The sequence below is a fragment of the Melanerpes formicivorus genome, unplaced genomic scaffold (genome assembly GCF_026170545.1).
Source record: "Melanerpes formicivorus ecotype bairdi unplaced genomic scaffold, bMelFor1.0.p_v2 SCAF_1, whole genome shotgun sequence".
NCBI lineage: Eukaryota > Metazoa > Chordata > Aves > Piciformes > Picidae > Melanerpes > Melanerpes formicivorus.
Genome location: NW_027142353.1, coordinates 23,614,432 through 23,636,283, shown reverse-complemented (window position 1 = coordinate 23,636,283; position 21,852 = coordinate 23,614,432). Strand labels below are relative to the sequence as shown.

The following is a 21,852-nucleotide window of genomic DNA, read 5'->3' as shown; positions in this document are numbered from 1 at the left end:
TACAAGATGGGCATAGATTAATAATAATAATGTGTAAGTATGGGCTGCTGTGTACTTGCTTTTACTTTGGCTGTGGCCAGTGTATAACATGTGGATCAGAATAAATAGCAAGTTCTATTCTTTTTTTTCAACCCCAAAGCTTCTTTGCTGCAGTTTTGGAAAAATACTAATTTAATTTTAACTACTCCTTTTTTTTTTTTCTTTCCCCTCTTAAGCTGCTGATCTGTTCACAGATCTGGAAAGTGCATTTCAAGAGAAAATTGATGCAGCTTATTTTGAGACCAGCAAATACCTCCTAGATGTTCTCAACAAGAAGTACAATTTACTGGAACACATGCAGGCCATGAGGCGCTACTTACTGCTTGGTCAAGGAGACTTCATCAGGCATTTAATGGATTTACTCAAGTAAGATAGTGGGAAGAGTAGTTATGGTGAATTTCTGATGATCAACACAGGATCTTTTTGTACGGAATCCACTTTTAGAAGCAAACTCTTTGAGTATCTTAACTACTCAAAGTTTTAATTTTAAACGATATCTAAATTCTAATTTGGGTTTAGTATCTTTAATCCTGAGCCTAAAACTTTGTTTTTCATTGTTCTAGAAAGTGTATACAGTGCCATTTTACAACACATAGAAAAGTTGCACTTACATAGATAGCTTTACTTTGAGACTGTGACAGCCTCAAGGATGTTAGCGTTTCTTTTCACTCTTCTGAGCAAATTTAAGCACAATAGTTCTGTTACTCTTGATACCATTAGTTAGCATTGCTGTGAATGTTTGGCTTCTGTATTTTGAAAGTGTTTGGTCCAAAACACTGTGATTAAAACCCCTCAGTGCATTTTTAAAAATTTAAGTGATGCCTCACCAGCCTCTTCTAAGCACTTGGGTGCTCCCAGAGTTCTAAACTTGCAAGTTGCTTATATTTGCAAGCTCACTACTTTTATGTGCTGGTGCTACCCATAGAGTCAAAAATGTCCTTAGCAAAGTTTTGTTTGGGTCTAGAAAGCAAGCTTGTAGTTAAGCTACTCTTAACTTGTTTATAAATCAAAATCAACATTGTCTGGTGATGATTTGTATGTGACCATGTTGGTTTGGAGTTTTTCAAGTGAAAATTAGTGTGAAGTAGAATAAATCTGGTTTGTGGAGCCAGTATTACATGTGAGGCAGAAGTAGCAAGGGGCTTTCCAGTACTGATCATGGCAGGGAACAGTATTGCAAGGTGCTTGTTACTTGCATGATGCAGCTCTTCAGAAAGGGTAAGTTACACCAAGAGAATGGGTTTGTGTGCTTCTGTCAGCACTTCTAAGTCCATGAGATGGCTATCAGCAAGTCTCTCAAAACTGAAATGAAATTATTGTTTTAATGTGTAATGATGTAATCTGCCTCATTTTAGATGTGACTGCAACTCAACTTACAAAATAGTTTTGCTAGCAATTCTGGTATTTTCAAATTACTGGCTTTAAATGAGGATAAAGTTACTCCTTATACTGATGTTCAGGTGTATAGCTACATATGAATAGGTTTACTCTGCTCAAATATTTTGCTCATTGATTTGCTTCATGGTTAAGACCGAAAGAGTAATACGAGAGGTTTTGAAAGTCTGTCAGAACATGTTTCATTTTGTGCTGCAGTTACTACCAAATTGCTGTTGTGGAATATCTCAGTAATGTGCCGTGACTGTTTGTTTCATAACCCCCAGGCCAGAGCTTGCACGACCAGCTACAACCTTATATCAGCATAATCTAACTGGAATCCTTGAAACAGCAGTGAGAGCAACTAATGCCCAATTCGATAATCCTGAGATTCTCAAACGATTGGATGTTCGACTTCTGGAGGTCTGTTGCATCATAGTAACTCTGACTTGAAACACAGTTTGTGTGTACATGCAGATATCTATATGAAACAAAATTTTCCTCTGTGTATATAGTAGACAAATCCCAGCCCTCTTTCTTTTGAAGCCCATTTTTAATTATTTGAACCTCATTTAGTATGTCATCTTTTCCCATTTTCTACCTGTTGTCTATTTGTATTTCAAGATGTGGGTTTACAGCCATATCATTGACAATATGAAGTTGAATATTTGGGATCCAATTGTAATTGATTCTTAAGGTTTATGCGAACAGCTCCTACCACTGTTGCAGGGTAGTCTCTTTGTCACCTATAGTTACAAAGCAATGTAAGTGCCTTTCATGAAGGAGAACTCTGATAAGAAACTTGAGTTAATGAGAAGGCTCCAGTCCCAGAAGTGGGAGTTAACTTGATGGACTGTAGAGTCTGAAATAAGTCTATAGTTCAGACTGACTCTTGCCTAACAAGATTTTCTTTTCCGTCATGTCCTTTAGTAGCTCCAAGACAAAAATATTGACATTACAAACATTTTGGTGAGGCAAATCCCACCCTTCTGTCAAACTTTGATTTTGTTTTTGACGAGAAACTTGTGTCTTGTATTGATGTGGTTGCTTGTTTTTTCATAGACTCTGAAGGCTGGAAGAGTAAGCAAGAATTTGCCTTCCAGTGCTAGTGTGCTCTGATAATACACTGGAAGTAGCATATCTTTTCAATGCAGGTATCTCCTGGGGACACTGGATGGGATGTCTTCAGTTTGGACTATCATGTTGATGGGCCGATAGCAACGGTAATGTTATAATATGCACGTCTCAGTTTCTGAGTTGAATTGCGATTTTGTTGTTGTTGTTGAAATAACCCTTTTTATTTTAGCGTGTAAGATCAGAGAGATGACATTTTTGCATCTGGGATGCACTCACTGCCAAAACAGTTGAGCCAGAATCTCAATTCTTATGAATTAACTGGGAATGCTGAAAAGCTACATTTAAGACAATCATTACTGAACCTTAGGAATTCATTTGTTCCAAGCAGAGATTTTAGCAAGCACTTAAAAGGAGTGCTCTTCTTTTCCCTTATTACTAGTCTGTAGCTGCTAATTTGGGATAATTTGTAAGGAACTGAAGAGTGTATATGAAGAGAATCTACTTATAATGTGTAAATGAGGTGTGGTAGTTAGTGTTCATTGGAACTACCGAGACAATAGCCACACTATTGATCTATAAAGAACTCATAAACAACATTTTTCTTTTAATAGGTCATCAAAGTATAAATCTGGTTAGCGGTAGGAGTTTTCATATGTGGTTTGAAAAGAGCGAACTGTTAAGGCTTTATCCACTTCACCTCTTAAACTTCTTGATAATTTAGTTCAGCCCTTGAAGGCAGATCTTTTCCACAAGCTCTGGGGTTTCTAGTTTTTGAATTTGTATTGTTGCTTGGGTTTTTTTAACAATATTTACCAATAAACTTCATGGGTTGGATAAGAGGGACTCTGAAGATGTTCTCAGTCCTTCAGGACCCCCAGTATGTCTCTTAAATTAGTACTGATACTTTGTTTTACAGGTATTTACACGCGAGTGCATGAGTCACTATCTAAGAGTATTTAATTTCCTTTGGAGAGCAAAGCGTATGGAGTATATCCTTACTGACATATGGAAGGGGCACATGTGCAATGCAAAGCTTCTGAAAAGCATGCCAGGTGAGAGGCCTAAATGAATGACATACTTGTAAGCTGGATTTAGATGACCATATCTTATGTTAAAAGGGAAGAAAAAAAGTCTGTTGGGATAGATGAATTTCATATTCTGTTGTTACTCTTGACTGTTTAATGGTAGATGATGATCAAGATGAAATAACATTGTAAATGTAAGTTTCCTGTTTGTTGTTTTACTCGATCTTTGACTGAGGTTTTGTAACAGTGAGCAAAAGAACCATCCCCATCTCTGGAAAAGGATTGTCACTCTTCTGTCCCCTTTTATTCACCTTTCTATCTTCTTCCTATCTGTTAACTTCTGTATCCCTCTTTCTTGTGCTGGAACTAGTAAGTCTCATACATGCTCCCTTGTAAATTTACTAGTTTTATCGTCACTCATTCCCTGTGCTTTTCTTCAGCTAAGAACAGAAGAGGCGAAGAGGAGAAAGAGTTGCTTGAGAAGAAATAGGGAAGCTCTTAAGTGTAGTGTCTCTGGTGTATGTTTAATGCACTTCAACCCACCCCACTAACAGGAGAAACCAGCGGCAGGGTCTTTTGCTTTTCAGCCCCAATGAGGTAGTTTTGACTTTAAAGAATAGCTTCATCCACAATTCCCCAGAAGTCTTAAGAGCCAGGAGTTTTCATGCTTTGAGAATGAATACTTCTAGATAGCAATGTTGAGCTCACTCTTTTCTTGTCAGTAGCTGGAAGAACACAAATGTATTCAACTCACCAATGTTGAAGAATTTTTGTTTAGACAACTCTGGAGTTTCTCTTCATTTGTCTTATTTAAAGTTGATGCAACATAGAATGGTTTGGATTGAAAAGGACCTTGCAGATCCTGTAGTTCTAACCTCTCTGCCATGGGCAGGGACACCTTCCACTGGACCAAGTTGCTCAAAATCCTATCCAACCTGGCCTTGAACACTTCCGTGGAGGGGGCATCCACAACTTTTCTGGGCAACTTGTTCCTGTGTCTCACCAGCTTCGTGGTCATGTTTCTCTTGATGTAGTCCAGGTGCAGTTGGCTTCCTGGGCTGTACATCCATGTTGCTAGGTCGCATGTTTTCATCCACCCATAACCCCCAACTCCTTGCCTAGCCTATATTGACACTGGGATTGCACCACTCTCTTAGATGCAGGACCTTGCACTTGTCCTTGTTGAACTTCATGAGGTTTGTATGGGCCCACCTCTCAAACTTATGATGGTCCTTCTGGATGGCATCCCTTCCTTCCATCTTGTAAACCACACCACACAGCTTGGTGTCTCTGGAAGACTTGTTGAGGGTACACTCAATCCCACAGTGATTCCCACACCAAAATGATGTTAGAAAACACCAGTCACGATACCACCCCCTGAGGAGTGCCACTTGTCATTCAAGCCATCAACTACAATTCTTCAGAGTGCAATGCAACCAGTCATCTAATTCTTTATCTACCAAGTGATGTATGTGTCAAATCCATATCTCCAATTTAGAGACAAGGATGGCATGCAGAGCAGTGTCACATGCTTTGCACAAGTCCAGGTAGATGACATCAATTGCTCTTTTCTTGTCTGCCAGTGCTCTAAACCCATTGTAGAAAGCCACTGACTCCATCAGGTGTGATTTGCCCTTCACAAAGCCATGTTGGCTGTCACCATTCACCTCCTTATGTTCTATCTGCTCTGGCATGGTTTCTAGGAGAATCTGCTATGATCATCCGGGGCATAGAGGTGAGACTGACTTACGTTTACCCTTTTCTAGCCAGTGGGAACTTCACCAGACTGCTGTGGCTTCTGAAATATGATGGATAGGGGCTTAGGAACTTCATCCACTAGTTCCCTCAGGACCTGCAGATGCATCTCATCAGGTCACATGGACTTATGTACATTCAGGTTCTGTAGTTGCTGTTGACCCTGATCTTCTGCTACATAATGTATTAGGGATAGTCTTCCTGCAAAGGCATAAGAAATAAAGAACAGAGTAGCTTGTTGTAATATCTGTTTCAGATCATTGGCTGTTTCTTTAAAATCACAAGATATGAAAGTACAGGATTCTTTTTTCAGTAGTCTCATAGCTTGTCTGCAGTGGCAAATTACTGTGGCAGCTTTTTAGAAATGACTTCCTCTTTCTTGATTCCAGAAGGCTGAGTGTCTTCATTCCAGAGAATTTTTGCAGTTGATGGTAATCTTGATATTGCCCTTCTGCAACAGAGGTGAGGTCATTAGTGACTTACTTATGGGGTTCTGTCATGGATCGGGGAATTGAACCTGGACCATGTGAGCCACAAAGTCCCTGCCCCTGTCACAACCACCCTCTCTTTTGGTCTCAGCATAGTTAAATAGTGCAGAAATATGCTGTCTGTGGTTTGAAGACTAATGTAAAAGCTGTGAGGCCCTAGCAGCAACTACAAATCTGTGGTGCCAGGTTTTCAACCAAAAGAATTCACTAACTGTGTTTGGCTGTCTTGGGACTGGCAGTTTGTTTTTTTTTTTTCACTTGTGATACTCGGCAATTTTCCAGCACTGTCTCGAGCACACAATTGGCATCATCTTTGGCTTACATTTTCTGAGTTTACTGTGCCATGTTCTTTGCTCATCTGTTACCAGCCAGTATTGCTGCTACCATCCAAGATTTGTGACTGTTTTGTGAAGTATTCAATTTGGTAGAAAAAAATTTACCAAGCTGCTTTGATGGCTGTGCCTGTCCTTGTGGTCTTTAACCTGCCATCTCTTTGGATTTTTTACAGAGCTATCTGGGGTGCTGCATCAGTGTCACGTTCTGGCATCAGAAATGGTCCATTTCATTCATCAAATGCAGTATTACATTACATTTGAGGTATACTTTATCCACCCAATTAGTTGCTTGAAAATTAAGTACTTTCAATATTTTGTATGTGTTGTGTGTCTTAAATTTCAAAGAGCTTGTCATCTAGCAAAACAAAACAGCCCAATCCTGAATCATTGCTCCAGGTGCTTGAATGTTCGTGGGATGAGCTCTGGAACAAGGTCCAACAAGCACAGGACTTGGATCACATCATTGCAGCTCATGAAGTTTTTCTAGACACAATCATAGCTCGGTGCTTGCTGGATAGCGATTCCAGGGTAAGTCTTCTCCTTTCCATTAAACTGTAGTTTTGTGATCTTGGATTATGCATTAGGAACCACCTTCTGTGTTGTAGGAGCAAGGGGAAAAGTAATTTTTCTTCCTCTGATATCAGACCTTATTATGATAGGCTTCATACACACTCCTCTGACACAAGTGACAAATGCTGATTATAAAACTTGTTGCAGTGTGGCCTATTAGTTTTGGTCCTAAGAAGCCGTGGGATGATACAAAAACTGACTTGGGACAGTCTCTCCATCTGTGTATAAAACCCAATTTACTCATGTTCTGAAGACTGGTAGTAACTTTAAATGCTTTTGCTGTACAACTGTTTCATTGTTTTGTTGTTTAACTGCATGTCTCACAGGTACTTCTCAACCAGCTTCGAGCTGTTTTTGATCAGATCATTGAACTCCAGAATGCCCAAGATGCAATGTACAGAGCTGCTTTGGAGGAGCTGCAGCTGAGGCTGCAGTTTGAAGAGAGGAAAAAACAACGAGAACTTGAGGTACAGTAAGGATATTACTAGAATGTGAAAATTAATTGAGGCAGATATACTTACCTGTTTATATATACAGGATTTTAGATACCAGGTAGAGGTGCAGCAAAAATGAAAAACTCTGATAGGGGCAAATATAAAGGTTGTTGTTAGTAGCCAGTGAATTCAAACAAAACTGCTCAGTGGCATTTTTCATTTCTGTCTTGCCCAAAACTTTGAGGTGGTTATGTTTTCTAGTGAGCTTTGGAGGAGCTTTGGAGCTCTTTTAGGTGAAGTAAAGGGAAGAGGCCTTAATATTCTCAATGTTTTTGCACAAAATACCATAGCTCCATGCCTACCTCCTTGCTGTCAGTCTGAGACATGCAGTACTGATGTGAGACACATCTCAGGTTTCTTTCCTGTGCTGTACCACCACCAAAGGGACTGGTAGTTTTGGTATTTGTATAAACATGGTGGTTTATCTGGGCAGAAGGTGGCCTGATTAGCAGCTTTTGTCTTGTGATGCTTGACCTCAACTCATTTGGTCTCTGTGTAGGGCAAGTGGGGTGTAACTGCATCAGAAGATGAAGAAGAGAGCAAGAGGATTAAAGAATTTCAAGACTCAATACCCAAAATGTGCTCACAGCTGCGAATACTCACTCACTTCTACCAGGTGCCCCTTATATATTATATACATTTTTAATATAGATACTGAGCTGTGACATGTAGAAATCAATTTCAAATATTGAGTGGCTTTGTTGTATTTACGTGTGCAGTTTGTGGATCTAGGTCTGCATTTTTTGCTTCTCTACTTAGAAGCCTGTATTCGATGTTCCTCAGCAAATAGTGGTTTTATGATCATGCAAAGGGGAATAGTCTTCATGTAATTCTCTTCCTTTCTCCAGCAGCAGATGTAATAACTATCTTCTGGTGTCATCTGAAAAAAAAAAACCCTCCTTCTGCATTCCATTTTTTTCTTGCCATCTTTGCAAGTCATTGCTATTTAAGACTACAGAAAGGATCCTTATTAATGGCCTAACACTTGGGTTTTAACAGACTGGGATGGGCAGTGTTGGGGGGGACACATGCACAGGTATCTCTTTTAATGGGACATATTCTGATATTGTCTTAATTTGTTATATCTAATTTTAAAGCTCCCATTCCCCAGAAAAATCAGCTGTTATATTTCAAGGAAGGTGTTCCAGAAAGCAATGAAAGGGAGTGAGACAGCACTGTGTGCCATGGCAGCTTTTTAAGTGCCATATCCATGTTAATGTTCAATGGAGATCAGGAAGTGAGTCTTCCCATCTTCCCAAAGTCCTCTCCTTGCCTGCATGCCGTGGAGCTCCTGCAGTAACTTGCAGAGAGCTGAATGGGAAGCTGGACTCCAGAAGCATGCCTCTTACATGGCAACTGCAAGTCCCGTATGAAAACTACCCCAAATGTGTAGATTCTTGCTGTTGGGTCTGTAGTTCTGACTGCTCTCATGCTCTTGCCATGCCTGGGCATCACCTGGCATCTCTGTGGAAAAACATATCAGAAATGTCTTCATAGCTGTCTGTTGGATTTTGCTTTCTCCTTCAGGGAATCGTCCAGCAGTTCTTGGTTCTGCTGACAACCAGTTCTGATGAAAGCCTTCGATTTCTTAGCTTTAGATTGGACTTTAATGAACATTATAAAGCAAGAGAGCCAAGGCTTCGTGTATCATTGGGCACTAGAGGCAGACGAAGCTCACGTATGTGAAACAACTACTAAGGACTGCACCTCAGTATCCAAAGGATGTTGAATCTCATGTTGGACGAGGCAGTCGGTGTTGACATTATACACCCCAATCGTGCGTGATTGGCGTCTACCATTTCTGCAGACAACATGTTTCCAGTCCTGTGATCGTGTGACACTGTATAGCAGAAAGCAAAACAAGTAGGAATTTTTTACACTGACATTTCCAGAATTATCGGACTAAGCAAGCTGATTGAAGCTTCTTCCGGTCAGCCTCTCCAGTCATTCTTTGAAACAAATGCCAATTTTGTTTGAAGCTTTCTGAGCTCTCCCCCTGTAACTTATATCTGTGTCAAGCAAATTGCATCTTTTGTTTATAGAAAGCACCATTTCTTTTTTTAACAAGAAAATAAGAAGGTTATTTTTTCTATATGTACTTGTTCTATTTGAAGAGAGAGTTTTGTTAAAGCCAGACCTAATATCCCTGTTAAGAAGCTATACGGCATCTCATTATGCTGATTTTCCAGTGTTGTGATGTGTTTGACTGTGTGAGAAACTTTGTTATCAGGAGACATAAACTTTAAATTTTTTGTTGTTTTTGAATTTAAAAATTGGTAGGGAAAGTCTATGGCTACTGTACAGGAGAAAATGACAGAAGCAGAGCAGGAGGGTCTCTGTTGCACATCAGGTCTAAAAAATGAAGTTAAAGCCTCAGTGCTGTAAGGAAAGTATTGGTTAAAATGGAATTAAATTAAATAATTGATGTTTAAAATCAGATGTGTAGAAACAAACTGACTTGGCTAATGTTGACTTAATTCTCTTCTCTATTTTTTCATTGTAAATATTTATATATTGCTGTCCAGATGTTGGGGAGAGGGGGATTCTTCTTTTGCAAGTTGTCATTATATCAGGTCATTTATTATGTTCCACAAGTGCAAGCTTAGGAAAATAAAAACACAACTATCTTTCAAATGTGTTCTGCTTTTTGTAGTTGAAAAACTATGATTTTTTCCACAGGGTAAGAAAGCAGAAGCTTGCAGTTAGGAGTGTTTTGATTTACAGATATCTGCACACTTGTGTGCAATTTGTAATGTAACAATTACCCTCAGATCAGCCAGATCTGTGGCCTGCTTTGCCCTTACACTGCTTGAATCCCTGAAAGCAGAGATACCTGCCAGGCCAGGCTGGTGAGGCTATTGAGCCATAATGGAGGTGAACTTTGGTGGGAACAATGCACTGTCTTGCAGCCCTAGACTAGCTAGTTTGCCCTCTGGATGGCATGATTCCCATTATTGTGCCGGCCTGGGAGTCCTTGCTTTTGTGAAATAAAACGTGAGGCTTTTAACCCTGTACATTTACAGGACCTGGTAGCGCAGCTACCATCACAGGGTTACAGGCAGGCAGCATTTCAGCTGTAAGAAAACATGGATTCTGAACCCAGGGATTGTGTGCTAGAAGGAAAGCTGAAGGATGCCTTTGTCAGGCAGGAGTACTCTGGTTTTGTGGAATTGTTGTTTACGTAAAGTCTGAAAGAACTACAAAGCTTAGGTGAATGTGTTTTGGCCACAACTGTTGGGAAAAGAAATAACAAAAAGAAGCCAAACACGTTAGCTGCACAGGCACTCTTTGGTCATTGCCTTGAGAAACATATTGTGTGTTCCCATCTGTCATTAGGCAATCCACAGGCCAGAGAGACATTCAGAACTAGGGGACAAGTTTCAGAGGAAGGTTTAGTTCCCTTTGCTGCTGAAATAAATCCAAGAGTACACAGGAAACCCACAATGTGTAGCCTTGGTGGGAACTAACTCTGAGCTGATTCTGTAGAAATCCATTGATCTGGGAAGAGTCCTCATTGCTGCAGGTGTTGCTCCAGCTGCTAGGCTTAGGGGTACGTTTTGAATGCAAGGCGCGGAAAGCCTGGGTCAGTGGGGACCTGCCATTGTCCTCAGTGCTCCTTTGTGGGTGGAGACCAGTCTTTTATCCCCTAACCCAGCAGCTGTCATACTTATTTCATTCTACATGTTTTCTGTGCCTACAGTTAAAACTGATTGGTTGTGTACCATAACGTAGCTTTAGGATGCCAGTGATCCCCTTTCAAGTAAGATGGAGCAATGACAAAAATATGTGGACAAAAAGAAGAATCTTTGTAATGATCTGCTTGTCCTACACTCTTAGGGCCAGATTCTCATCAAAATAGTGGATAAAAAGTTGAACAAAAAATATTTCAGATTTTCCTCTTGGCTTGGAAATAACTAAATTAACAGTGTTGTCAGAATAAATTATTGAAGAGTGCCACCACTTCAGACTGGAGCGGAAAACTATGACAATGCATGAATAGATATTTGAAAGGTGATGCGTAGGATAACCTGTCCGTCTTTGCAGGAAAATCCCCTGGAAGTGTAGGGAAACTGCTCCTGAGATCTTCAGTTTCTGAGTCAATGGCATCCATTCTTCTCTGATTGCTTTTTAGCCATGCCTCTACCTGGGGAAGTGCCATCACCACTCTCAGACCCTCTCTGACAGCCAGGCTGAGGGGAAGGCTCTGAATCCCTGGCGCAGAGTAACTGCATCACCTCTGCTGGAAGATACCCTGGAAGTGGATGGGAGCTAGAGATATTGTCTTCAATTTTTATGTCAATTTCAGCCTATTTTTTACTTTTGCTGGTTTTGCCTTCACCTGCAGCTGAGCCTTCCCACTTTGGATACTGTTACTATTACCCAGTGGTGCTTCTCTGCAACACAATATATGGCTCATGTGAATCTTCTTCAGTATAGGAGTCTGGCATTTATAAAGCTCTCACAACAGAAATGCCACACCTAACTATGCTCCAGGATACTGTCCCTGGAAATGCTTCAGAGTGTGGTGCCAACATCCAACCAAAAATGTTGTGAAAAGCAACTTGCAGAATGTGGGAAAATAGTGGAGTAAGCCAATAAGGAGGGCTGATTGTGTGTAAATAAGGTGCTGGTCAATGTTTTTCTAGCCTTGCTCCTCTTTCAACCAGAGCAGCTACTTTTACCAAATTCCTTTCCTGTGCGTGTGTGATGAGGATCTGAGTGCAGCCAAGGGAGTGTGATCACAGGTGGGAGGTGTGCCTGTGGTACCAGCAACTGCAGACAATGCAGTGAGAGGATGGGTGTTTCTGGAGGTGATAGGGGACTGAAAGGTCGAAGGATCATCTGCTGGCTAGACCACATACATAAGCCCATCTGCTGGAGAGATCCATGTTTGCATAGGGACCTTTTCAAAAAGTGTTGCATTCCAGGAGTTTGTGATGTTCAGCAGGTGTCTCTGCTGTACTAGGCCTCAAGCAGCCTGAATGTCACCATAATCAGTCACTGTATGGGAACCTGATGAACAATCTGTACTCACCCATCCCCCATGCCAGGGTATTAGAAGAAGGACACCCTCTATGGATGGGACCTGTAGAGTGCACCATGAGGCTCCATCTGGTGCTGAACAAAGACAGAGTGCACACCAGCGAAGTGGAGTAACTTTTACTTGATACCTGTATGCCACTTTTTATCCTATTTATATTCCTGGGTTTATTCTGTTGTATTAAAACCGCTATTATATTAAGACATTTGTTGTCAAGTCTTTCTTACTATATTAGTGGGAGATATAGGTAATATATGGATCTTCTACTAATACTGTATCTTTATCTCCCAGTAATGGACCTCCATCCAGCTCAGCCAGAGAAAGGAGCAGGGTGAGGCCATTGGTGCTGTCTGTTTACATGAGCGCTCTGTGTGTCTGTCTGCATTGACCTGTGTGGCCAACCATGTATCTATATACATTCATGGTGTGTATGTGTGCATCCTGGGTCTTGCTACTGATTGGACCTGGGGCCATGGTGTTGTGTCAGCCTCTCTGCTGTCAGACTGTTGAATTTCAGAAATTCCTAACAAAAATGAGAGAGAAATCTTCTTGCATTTCATTTGTGGCTGGAGACCAATACATAACTCTACATAAATGTGCCTACTTAATGTAAAAGTTGACAACTTCCTTCTGCCCAGGTGCAGTAGGTGTATTTCTAAGGAGAAACGTAGAAGTTTTACTTTCTTTTTTTTTCTTTTAACACTTATCTAGTGCAATCAATGCTAAAGATTATAATTCTTAACATCACACTACACAAGGATATTTTTTATTTTGTAAGGAGGATAGTGCAGGCTTCTGGCAGGTAATGTCAGTGTTTTCCTATTAGAGCTACAGTGTCTGGAAATATAGGTGCATCTGTGGGCCTAAGCAGCCATGTCTCCATGGCCCAGCTCCTCCTGCTCTCTGCATCCTATCCCAGAGCCATCAGTAACTGACTCTCCATGCTCAGCCACCTCATTTTCAGAGTTGTCAAGGCCCAAGGAAATTTCTGAGAAACTGCAGTACAAAGCAAAAATGTAGAAACCGAAGACAGCATTATCACCCATGTTGTCTGTGGTGGGCTATGCCCATCCTGAAAACAGTGGGGGAGGGCTTGTGAGAGTGTTTTGCCCTCCCTGGAGAGTGTTTTCCCCCTGAGAAACTGACTTGGTCTGTTCTGATCTTCCCCCACACACACCTTGTCCAGCAGGAGTATAAAAGGGAGGACACTGCTTCAGGCTTGAAGCCACAACCTTCACTTTAAGAGTCTCGTGCTCTACTGACTGAGCTAACTGCCCCCCTCCCCCACTCCGCTCCAGGTATTAGGCCTGGCCAGGCCCTAAGAGGCCTCAAGATGACTCCCCCTCCATTACCTGATCTCCATAGGAGCAGTGAGGGAAGAAAGAGGAAGTGTAGAAACTTGCTGCTGATTTTATAGGGAGCAGGCCATTATGGGATAAAATACGTAGTTTCCTGTGTCCGCCTACTGGGCTGGACCCTCAGGACACCACAGGTGTGGCTTGTGTGGTACCAGCAGGAGGCACTCAGCCTAAACCACCACATTGGCATAAAACATGACATGCACATTTCTTCTTGGGTAAAGGGCTACCCATGCAGTGCTGCCACTATGATAAACACATTAAAAGGAAAAGCACTGGAAAGTATGTCATCTTTTCAATTACAAAGGACAGTTATTTTGGTATTTGACCAATATGAAGGAAAAAACATTAAAAGCCAGTCCCTGAAAATGTAATCTTCCTCTTGTAAGTTATAACAGCTTGACTGTCTCTTGGGTACAGTAAGATACAACAGCTTGATTGCCTCTTGGTACAGTAAGATGCAATTTAATATCTTAGAAACATCTACTAATAAAAGCAGAAGCCCATGATATAATGTGTTCAGGGTAGGTATATAGGTTTAGGGTAGGAGATCAAGGACAGAATATAATCATCATCCAGTTTTATTTTAGTGATACTATTTTTCTTTCAAGGCCCTGTGCATTTTTTTTTCTCTTATACCAGATGCAGTAAAAAAATGTCAAGGTCTTACCATACAGGGATATATTTCTTTATAAAAACCCTTTTTCCTTAAAATTAGGTGTGGAAGGAGTATGTGTTCATGTCACAAAGGTAAGATGTCCATTTTTTGGACAAGAAAAGGACAAGTGGCTCACCACACTGTCATTTACCAGTAGTCCTGGTTAACTGGGGAGGTCCCAGATGACCAGAGATTGGCAACCATAATGCCCCAGAAGGGCCTGGAGGAAACCTGGGGAACTATGGCACTGTCGGTCTGACCTTGGTGCTGGGGAAGGTCATGAAGCAGATCGTTATGAGTGCCGTTATGCAGCATGTGCAGGGCAACAAAGTGATCAGGCCTGGTCAACACAGGTTCATGAAGGGCATGATGAACCTGATCTTCTATGACAGGGTGACCTGCTTAATGGATGACAGAAAGTCTGTGGATGTTGTTTATCTGGACTTTAGTAAGGCATTTGACACTATCTTCCACAGCATCCCTATGGAGGAGCTGCATATGGCTTGGACAAGTGGACACTTTGCTGATTAAAAGCTAGCTAGCTGGCCGGCTGGGCCCAAAGAGCAGTGGTGAATGGAATGAAATCCAATTGGTGACAAATGGTGTTCCCCAGGGCTCAGTTTTGGGGACAGTTCTGTTTAATATCTTTATTTGGACAAGGGAAATGACTACACCCTCAGTAGAACTGCAGGTGACAGTAAATTGGGGTGTGCTTGAGGGTAGGAAGGCTCTGCAAGGAGATCTGGACAAGCTGGATCAATGGGATGAGGTCAGTATTGTGAGGTTTAACAAGGCTGAGTGAGAGGTGCTGCGCTTGGGCCACAATAACCCTATGCAGCACTACAGGCTTGGAAGAGAGCTGCTGGAAATCTGCCTGGCAGAAAAGGAGCTGAGGTTGACAGCATGAGCCAGCAATGTGCTCAAGTGGTCAAGAAGGCCAAAAGCACCCTGGCTTTTGTCAGGAACAGTGCGGCCAGCAGGACCAGGGAAGTGATGGTGCCCCTGTACTTGGCACTGGTGAGCCTGCACCTCAAATACTGTGTTCAGTTCATGGGCACTCACTAAAAGAAGGACATTTTGTGGCTGGAGCATGTCTGAAGAAGGACAATGAAGCTGGTGAGGTGTCTGAAGAACAAGTCTTATGAGGAACTGGGATTGTTTAGTCTGGGGAAGAGGAGATTGAGGGGAGACCTCATTGCTCTCTACAGCTACCTAAAAGGAGGTTGTAGTGAGGCAGGGTCTCTTCTCCCTGGTATCAAGTGGCAGAATGAGAGGAAATGGCCTGAAATTTCGCCAGCGGTGGTTTACATTGAGTATTGGGAAAAATGTCCTTACTGAAAGGGTGATTTTATATTGGAATAGATTGCCTAGGATGGTGGTGGAGTCACCTTCCCTGGTGTGGCCGGTTGACGTTGCCCCCTTAAGAAAGGGAATATGGTGGACGGAAGTTGGTAAACGGAAGGAATAGTCTAAACTAATTTCATTGGACGAGTGGGAGGAAGCACCTTCTGAAGTGGGAGTGAAGTGGACATTTCCAGCACTTCTCAGTCAGTCTTGCTTCCGTCTTTGCTTCGTGCAGCAGCTTTGCCTGTGCTGGGCTTTCTGCCAAGGCCTCGGCCTTGAAAACCAGATAACAGGCCTGTATACTAACTCCCTTCCAATTAACATGAACTGCTTCTAACTTTTTTTTCCTCTCTTTCCTTTCTCTTTCTATCCCATTCTGGGGAAAGGAGGGGAGAGAGGGGAGAGCGGAGGTGGGGGACCCCTCTCTGCCGAGGGGGGTTACTCTCATTTCTGTGTTACTCTGTTGTATATCTTTGTATATATTGTAGATATTGTAAGTTTGTAAATATTTCCCTGCAAAACCCTACATTGCTTTGTAAATACAGCTCCACTGCTTTGCTAATTCAGCTTGTGAGGTTTTTTTTTCCCTTTCCCTTCAAGTTTCTTTCCCTTTACCTTACAAGGGGGAAGGGAGAAGGCTTCTTTGGCCTTACCCTTCCAAACCCACCACACCTGGAAATGTTAAAAAACGTGTAGATATGACACTTCAGAACATAAGGTAATGGCCATGGTGGTGTTAGGTCAATGATTTGACTCAGTGATCTTAGAAGTCTTTTCCAGCTGAAACAATTCTATGATTATATGATTCTGTGACCTTTTTTTGTTTTTCAGCCTTTAAAAATAGATATTTTTAATTAAGAATGGCAAATTATCTTTGAGCAGTGTGAAACTTAACTTCCAGTATGCTGCATCTAACAATGATTTTCAGAATTATGGATACTCTTGAAGTGCACATGTAAATTTTTGAACATACTAAGAGCTGAAAGGCAATAAATTATTGGGAAAAAAAAAAAAAAGGGCAGGTATCTGGGTATGGGTGCTTACTTTAAAACTTCTAGATTTAGAAGTCTGGAGTGCTCTGTGACATTTCATTAATGTTTCCTAATGCTGGCCTTAGAAACCAGCTGTGGGTGCACGCATTTGTACTCATTTCAATTTCCACCCGAATGAACAGCCTCAGAGATGACAGAGTGCATTTGACACACAGTAAAAGTTCTCACAGGCTTCTCAGAAGTGCCTAATTAATTTTGAAAGTCATCTTTTGGCTACTTGAACCAAAAATATCACTTTGACCTCTAGTAAGATTCTAGTAATTGGAGAGAGGAAGAAAGAGTTGGTGAGAGCTGCAAGAGAATTGCAAAGATTTGTAAGTAGGGCAGGGAGAAATACAAGAAACTGTTGTTTCAGAAGTCAGAGGAAATAATTCTGTATGATTTCTAGAAGGGCATGTTAACCATCACCTGCTCTACCCAATGTAACCTACCAAAATTACTTATAGTTCCAAGGATAGCAATAAACAGTCATGAGAAAGATATGATCTTTCTTAGACTACAGTTGCTCAGGGTGAAAAGCTTCTGTCACCATAGATTTAACTAGTCATATGTGTCACTCTGAGGGCTTTCTGAAACACAGTTTTAAACTACAATGAAAATACATTAATTTTATGTTAAAAAGGCTTATGACAAACCCAGTGTATGAGCCATTCAGACATCTCCTGTGCAGCCTGCTTTAGGTGAACCTGCGGTGGGAGTGGGGATGGACTAGATGATTTCCAGAGGTTCCTTCCATCCCTATCATTCCATGAGTCAGTGATTCTCTAAAGTATTAAGCCAGACTTCCTGATATGACATTCTAATTAGTTTGTGAATTTAACAGATTGGAGTAATTCATAAGGGTTAACTTAATACTTTCACTAGAAGAGCATAAAAAGTGCCTCAGTACTTATTTTCCTTCTTTTTGTTCCAAAGTTCATCTTGGTACTACTATGTGACCACCCAATATTGTAAATTCTCTCATAAAATCATTGGGCTAGAACCTGAGCACCACATGAGTGGAAATACAGACTTGAGCCCAGGTGAAAGGACAGAGGTGAGCAGAGGTGTATGGGGTTATAAAGAACACAGGGGTCAGGCAAGTTAAAGAAACTGAGATGATGGATAGCTGCTTACAAAAGGAGAGAAGGGCAGAGAAGAGAGCAGGGGTTCTGAGTGACAATAAATTGTGAACAAAGAGATGCCAAAGAAATAGTAGACAAAGAATAATATACAAAGAAAAACCTGAGGAGTGTAGGAGGTGAAATTCCTATTGCTGCAGTTAATTTCCTTTAGCTCTTTGTGGAACTAATTCTGTTAAATGTTTTCCTCCAGAAGTCATTAGAACAGCAATTAAGTTAGCTAAACATTGGAGTACAGAAGATGCTATTGGAGTGATTGTTACCATCAGTCTGAACATTTAAAGATCCGGTAAGAAAAAGCCGTTGCAAGGTAATTACCTGGCGTATGAAATCTTCCAGTGCAATAAACAATGAGAACCGATTCTTTGCATCTGAAATACATGCCACAAGAACGAGGTAGTTAGGCATCTAGGATCCCTACACAATGGGAACATTCCCAAAATACCACTTTGTTGCCCTTTTAAATTTTCTAAAAAATGCCAAGAGAGAGGCAAAGAACAGAGTTTTCTGCTTTGCTTTCCGACCAGGAACTTCATTCACCCCTTAAAAGAGTGTGTTTGTACTGAGTTTTACCTCATTTCTCACTGAACAGTCCTGAAGGGTATAAAGAAACAAGAGAGAAGATGCAATAGGCTTACAATGGCAACTAAAAAAGACAAATGGGAACTTTCCTTAAAAAATCCAGTTCATATTATAATGAGAATGAAGAAAGCAAAATTCTTTAGAAAACAAGCAACTAAACTCTCAGATGCAGAGGAATAAAATTGCACTGTTTACTGGAGAAGAGAAAGCATAAAAAGAACAGAAAATGTGGAGTGAAAATGATATCTGATAAATAAGACAAGTAGAATTCCCATTCATTCCCACAACTAAGCTTTAAGGCAAGACCAGAACATATTTTTGACAGCTGTGATCCAGGTTATTAAAACATCCATGAATAAAATGCATAGGTAATTTCTTTTCTTATTAAAAAAATTACTACTGCTGTGCAATGTTATGCTACTTGTGTACAAACATGTATAAAATACATGCACATAATTAATACATTTACTAGTAGACAAAGATAATTATTATGTAATTTTATTTGGTCAGGAAAAAGATATGACACAGATTTCTCAGCTACAACAGCGTGGATGAGCCAACACTATTTTTGTCCAGTGCCGATAGGGCTTTGGATGCTACAGAAAATGGGTTTTATAAGCACTGCAGACAAAACAAGTTCTGCAAGTGTTGCAAGAACAATTGGAGATCAGTGTTTCTCAGAAGAACTCAAGAGGAAATGTTTACTGACTTTTCAAATCTCTGTCATGGTTTGAGCCCACCCCGATGGTACCAAAGCACCACACAGCCCCTTACTCACTTGTATTGCCTCTGGTAGGGAGGAGAAAATACAGCTAAAGGTTCGAGGATTGGAAAAAAGGACAGAGAAGTCTCACTTACAAATTATAATTATGGGCAAAAGACAGATTCCACTTGGGAAAACAAAATCAATTTAATTGAAATGAAAGCACTGCAAATTCATTAATCTGAGCAGAACAGTGATAAATGCAAATGGATCTTAAGAGCATCTTTCCTCCACGTCTCCTTTCTTCTTGGGTCCAGCTCTGTTACCTCCTCCCCTCCAGCAGCACAACAGGGTAAGGATCTGGGGGTTGTGGTCAGTCTGCATCCATTTCCATATTCCTGCCACTCCTTCCTCCTCAGGACGAGAACTGACAGTCCTCCTCTCCTGCAATGTAGAATCTCTCCTATGGAATACAGGCTTCTATCAATTTCTCTAACTAGCTTGGGTCTCTTCTCTGGACTGTGGTCCTCCCAGCAACAGATTGCTCCAGTGCAGTCTTCCTTCAGAGTCACAACTTTTCTTTGGGAGCTGTCCCCTGTTCCAGCACAGGGTCCTTCATGGCCTGAAGATTCTTCTCCACCATTGATCTCAAAAGCCTGCAAGGGGTCATCCTGCCATCTCACCACAGACTAAAACAGAATTAGTGTTCTATGGTGCCTCCCATTCCTCACTGACCTTGGTGCGTCCACATGGTCGTCTCTACCATATCCCACTCCTCTCCAAAACAAACAAACAAAACCTCTCTCAAACAAAAGAATCCAATTAAACAGATTTCCCCCCCCTTCTTAATTAAGTTATTGAAGTGATATTGATTGGCTCAGCCTTAGCCTGAGGCTGATCTGACTTGGAGTTATGGGAACTTCTCAAAGCTTCATATAAGAACCATGCTAGAAATCCCCTTCCCCACTGCCAACCCCTCCACCAGGCACAAACTCAACACAATCTCTCTTCATTGTTTTCAAAGAGGACTGAGAAATCAAGAAGATGGATGCATTTTGAAAATAAATCATGACACAACTTTGCTTCCACCATGGTTTCCTACCTCACCAGCCTCATTTCAACCTTTCAAATATCTAGGTGAGTTCTAGGATTCTTGATACAATTAGGAAGGACAGTTTAAAGGATGTAAATACTGTTCGTACAGATGAAGCTAGTGAAGAGTTGCAGGAAAGATGAATCTTTTAGAAAACCATAAATAATCATAACCACAGAAGTACACAGACACCCCCTTGAATTTCCCAGAACTCTGTCCTAATAGCACACAAACACTGAAAAGTTGCCTTTGTGCTCCAGTGTTACATGGTATAGGCTTTACAAAAAGCATGCTCCAGGTCTTTCATTATTCCATCAGCCAGGTCACCTTGTTGCCCACTGGACCAATTACTCGATTAGATCTATTCTGTAACTTGGGCAAAGAAAAGAGATATGCATTTACATATAGTCTTCAGGGGACACAAAAGAAGCAGGCAAAAATCAGTTTGGGCATCGTGAGGAGACAACTTTATTGGCAAGATGTCCCACTTTTATGAGAAAAACAGTAAATCAGCTATAAGAGGTGGAGTAGCAGAGGAAAGGTATCTGTCAGATCTACACTTACCCTAGTGTGAATCTGTGCAGAGGCTCCACTATGTCACGGGCAAAAAGTTTTGGAAATCAAAATAAATCAAAGCTCCTGCAAGCCAAAACCAGCAAAACAGGCATTAATAATAGAATAGGAAATAATTAGCAAAAAAGGGAAAAGAAAAAAAAAAAAAAAAAAGAAGAATTGGATAGTTGCCAGGAATTATAAGAAAAGAAAAATATTACCATTTCCTTAATTAAGACGATTAAAGGGCAATACTGTGACTCATAAGAAACAGCTGCATAGAAGAAGTTTACAGGCACTTGTGACTATAGGGTTTCTTAATGGGCAATTATGTAATTGTAGGCCTATTTTAAGGCTTGACCTTTCTATATTATAAATAAAGAACTCCTCAAGAGCACCTTATAAAGGCATTGGTAGGTACCAAACAAGATCAGATCTTTAAGTTCATCCTGGTAAGCTGGTTTGGACGCACATTGCAGCATACACCTCGACATGCTAAGGCAATTCCAAGCCTCACCAGCCCACTGAACTGTATCACAATTCAGAATAATATAAGTCCTGATGATCCCATCACTTGCCAGAGAGAGGATCACAGCAGCACAGTATCACACACCTCACAGATGTGGTCTCTCCTTGACTGGTCAGATCCATCTCTGGTAGTGACTTGCAGAGTTCCAACTGAAGCTTTACCTAAACCTCCACTTTTCTTCGACCTGCTAGCCTGCATTCTAGTACATGGACACAAAGCAGAAGCCTCAAATCCAAGGCTGAAATACCTGAAACAGCCTTTAGAGGACAGCGAAGAATTGCAAATGACACATTTTCAGCTCTAGTCTCATAGTCCATGATCGTTTGTGGGTTTTATATGAATTATGAGTTCTGATTCAAAGTGCAGATGATTTGCAACTTCTGTATTAATGTGTGCTGTTTATGTGCTATGGTTTTCTAAGAAAAGATTGGGAGTCAGCTGTGTATTTTTAATTGTAGTTTTTTCTATTATTAAGAGTTCCAATTTCCATCCAGCTAAGCTATAGCTTTTCAAAGTGAATGGCCAAATAGAGATCAACGCCTCATGTTTAGGTCTAATAGAAAGGAGAACAAGCTCCCCAGATGAAAAATACTGGTGACCCTTGCTTGAGGCTGATGTGGTTCTGGATTTTGACATGGGGGCTTTAAGTATATGAGAAATCT

At 41.0% G+C, this 21,852-nt stretch overlaps 1 protein-coding gene across 1 annotated transcript in view; it reads left to right on the top strand.

The window, feature by feature from the left end:
* Window positions 1-9,791, top strand: part of TUBGCP3 (tubulin gamma complex component 3) — a 52,735-nt gene extending 42,944 nt beyond the window's left edge. The window contains exons 14-22 of the mRNA XM_068136758.1: window positions 216-405; window positions 1,701-1,836; window positions 2,568-2,636; window positions 3,407-3,542; window positions 6,267-6,355; window positions 6,490-6,621; window positions 6,990-7,130; window positions 7,657-7,773; window positions 8,685-9,791. Of these exons, the coding sequence (XP_067992859.1) occupies window positions 216-405; window positions 1,701-1,836; window positions 2,568-2,636; window positions 3,407-3,542; window positions 6,267-6,355; window positions 6,490-6,621; window positions 6,990-7,130; window positions 7,657-7,773; window positions 8,685-8,843 (1,169 nt within the window). The 3' untranslated portion in view covers window positions 8,844-9,791. The remainder of the gene's footprint in view (window positions 1-215; window positions 406-1,700; window positions 1,837-2,567; window positions 2,637-3,406; window positions 3,543-6,266; window positions 6,356-6,489; window positions 6,622-6,989; window positions 7,131-7,656; window positions 7,774-8,684) is intronic.
* Window positions 9,792-21,852: the final 12,061 nt, after the last annotated feature.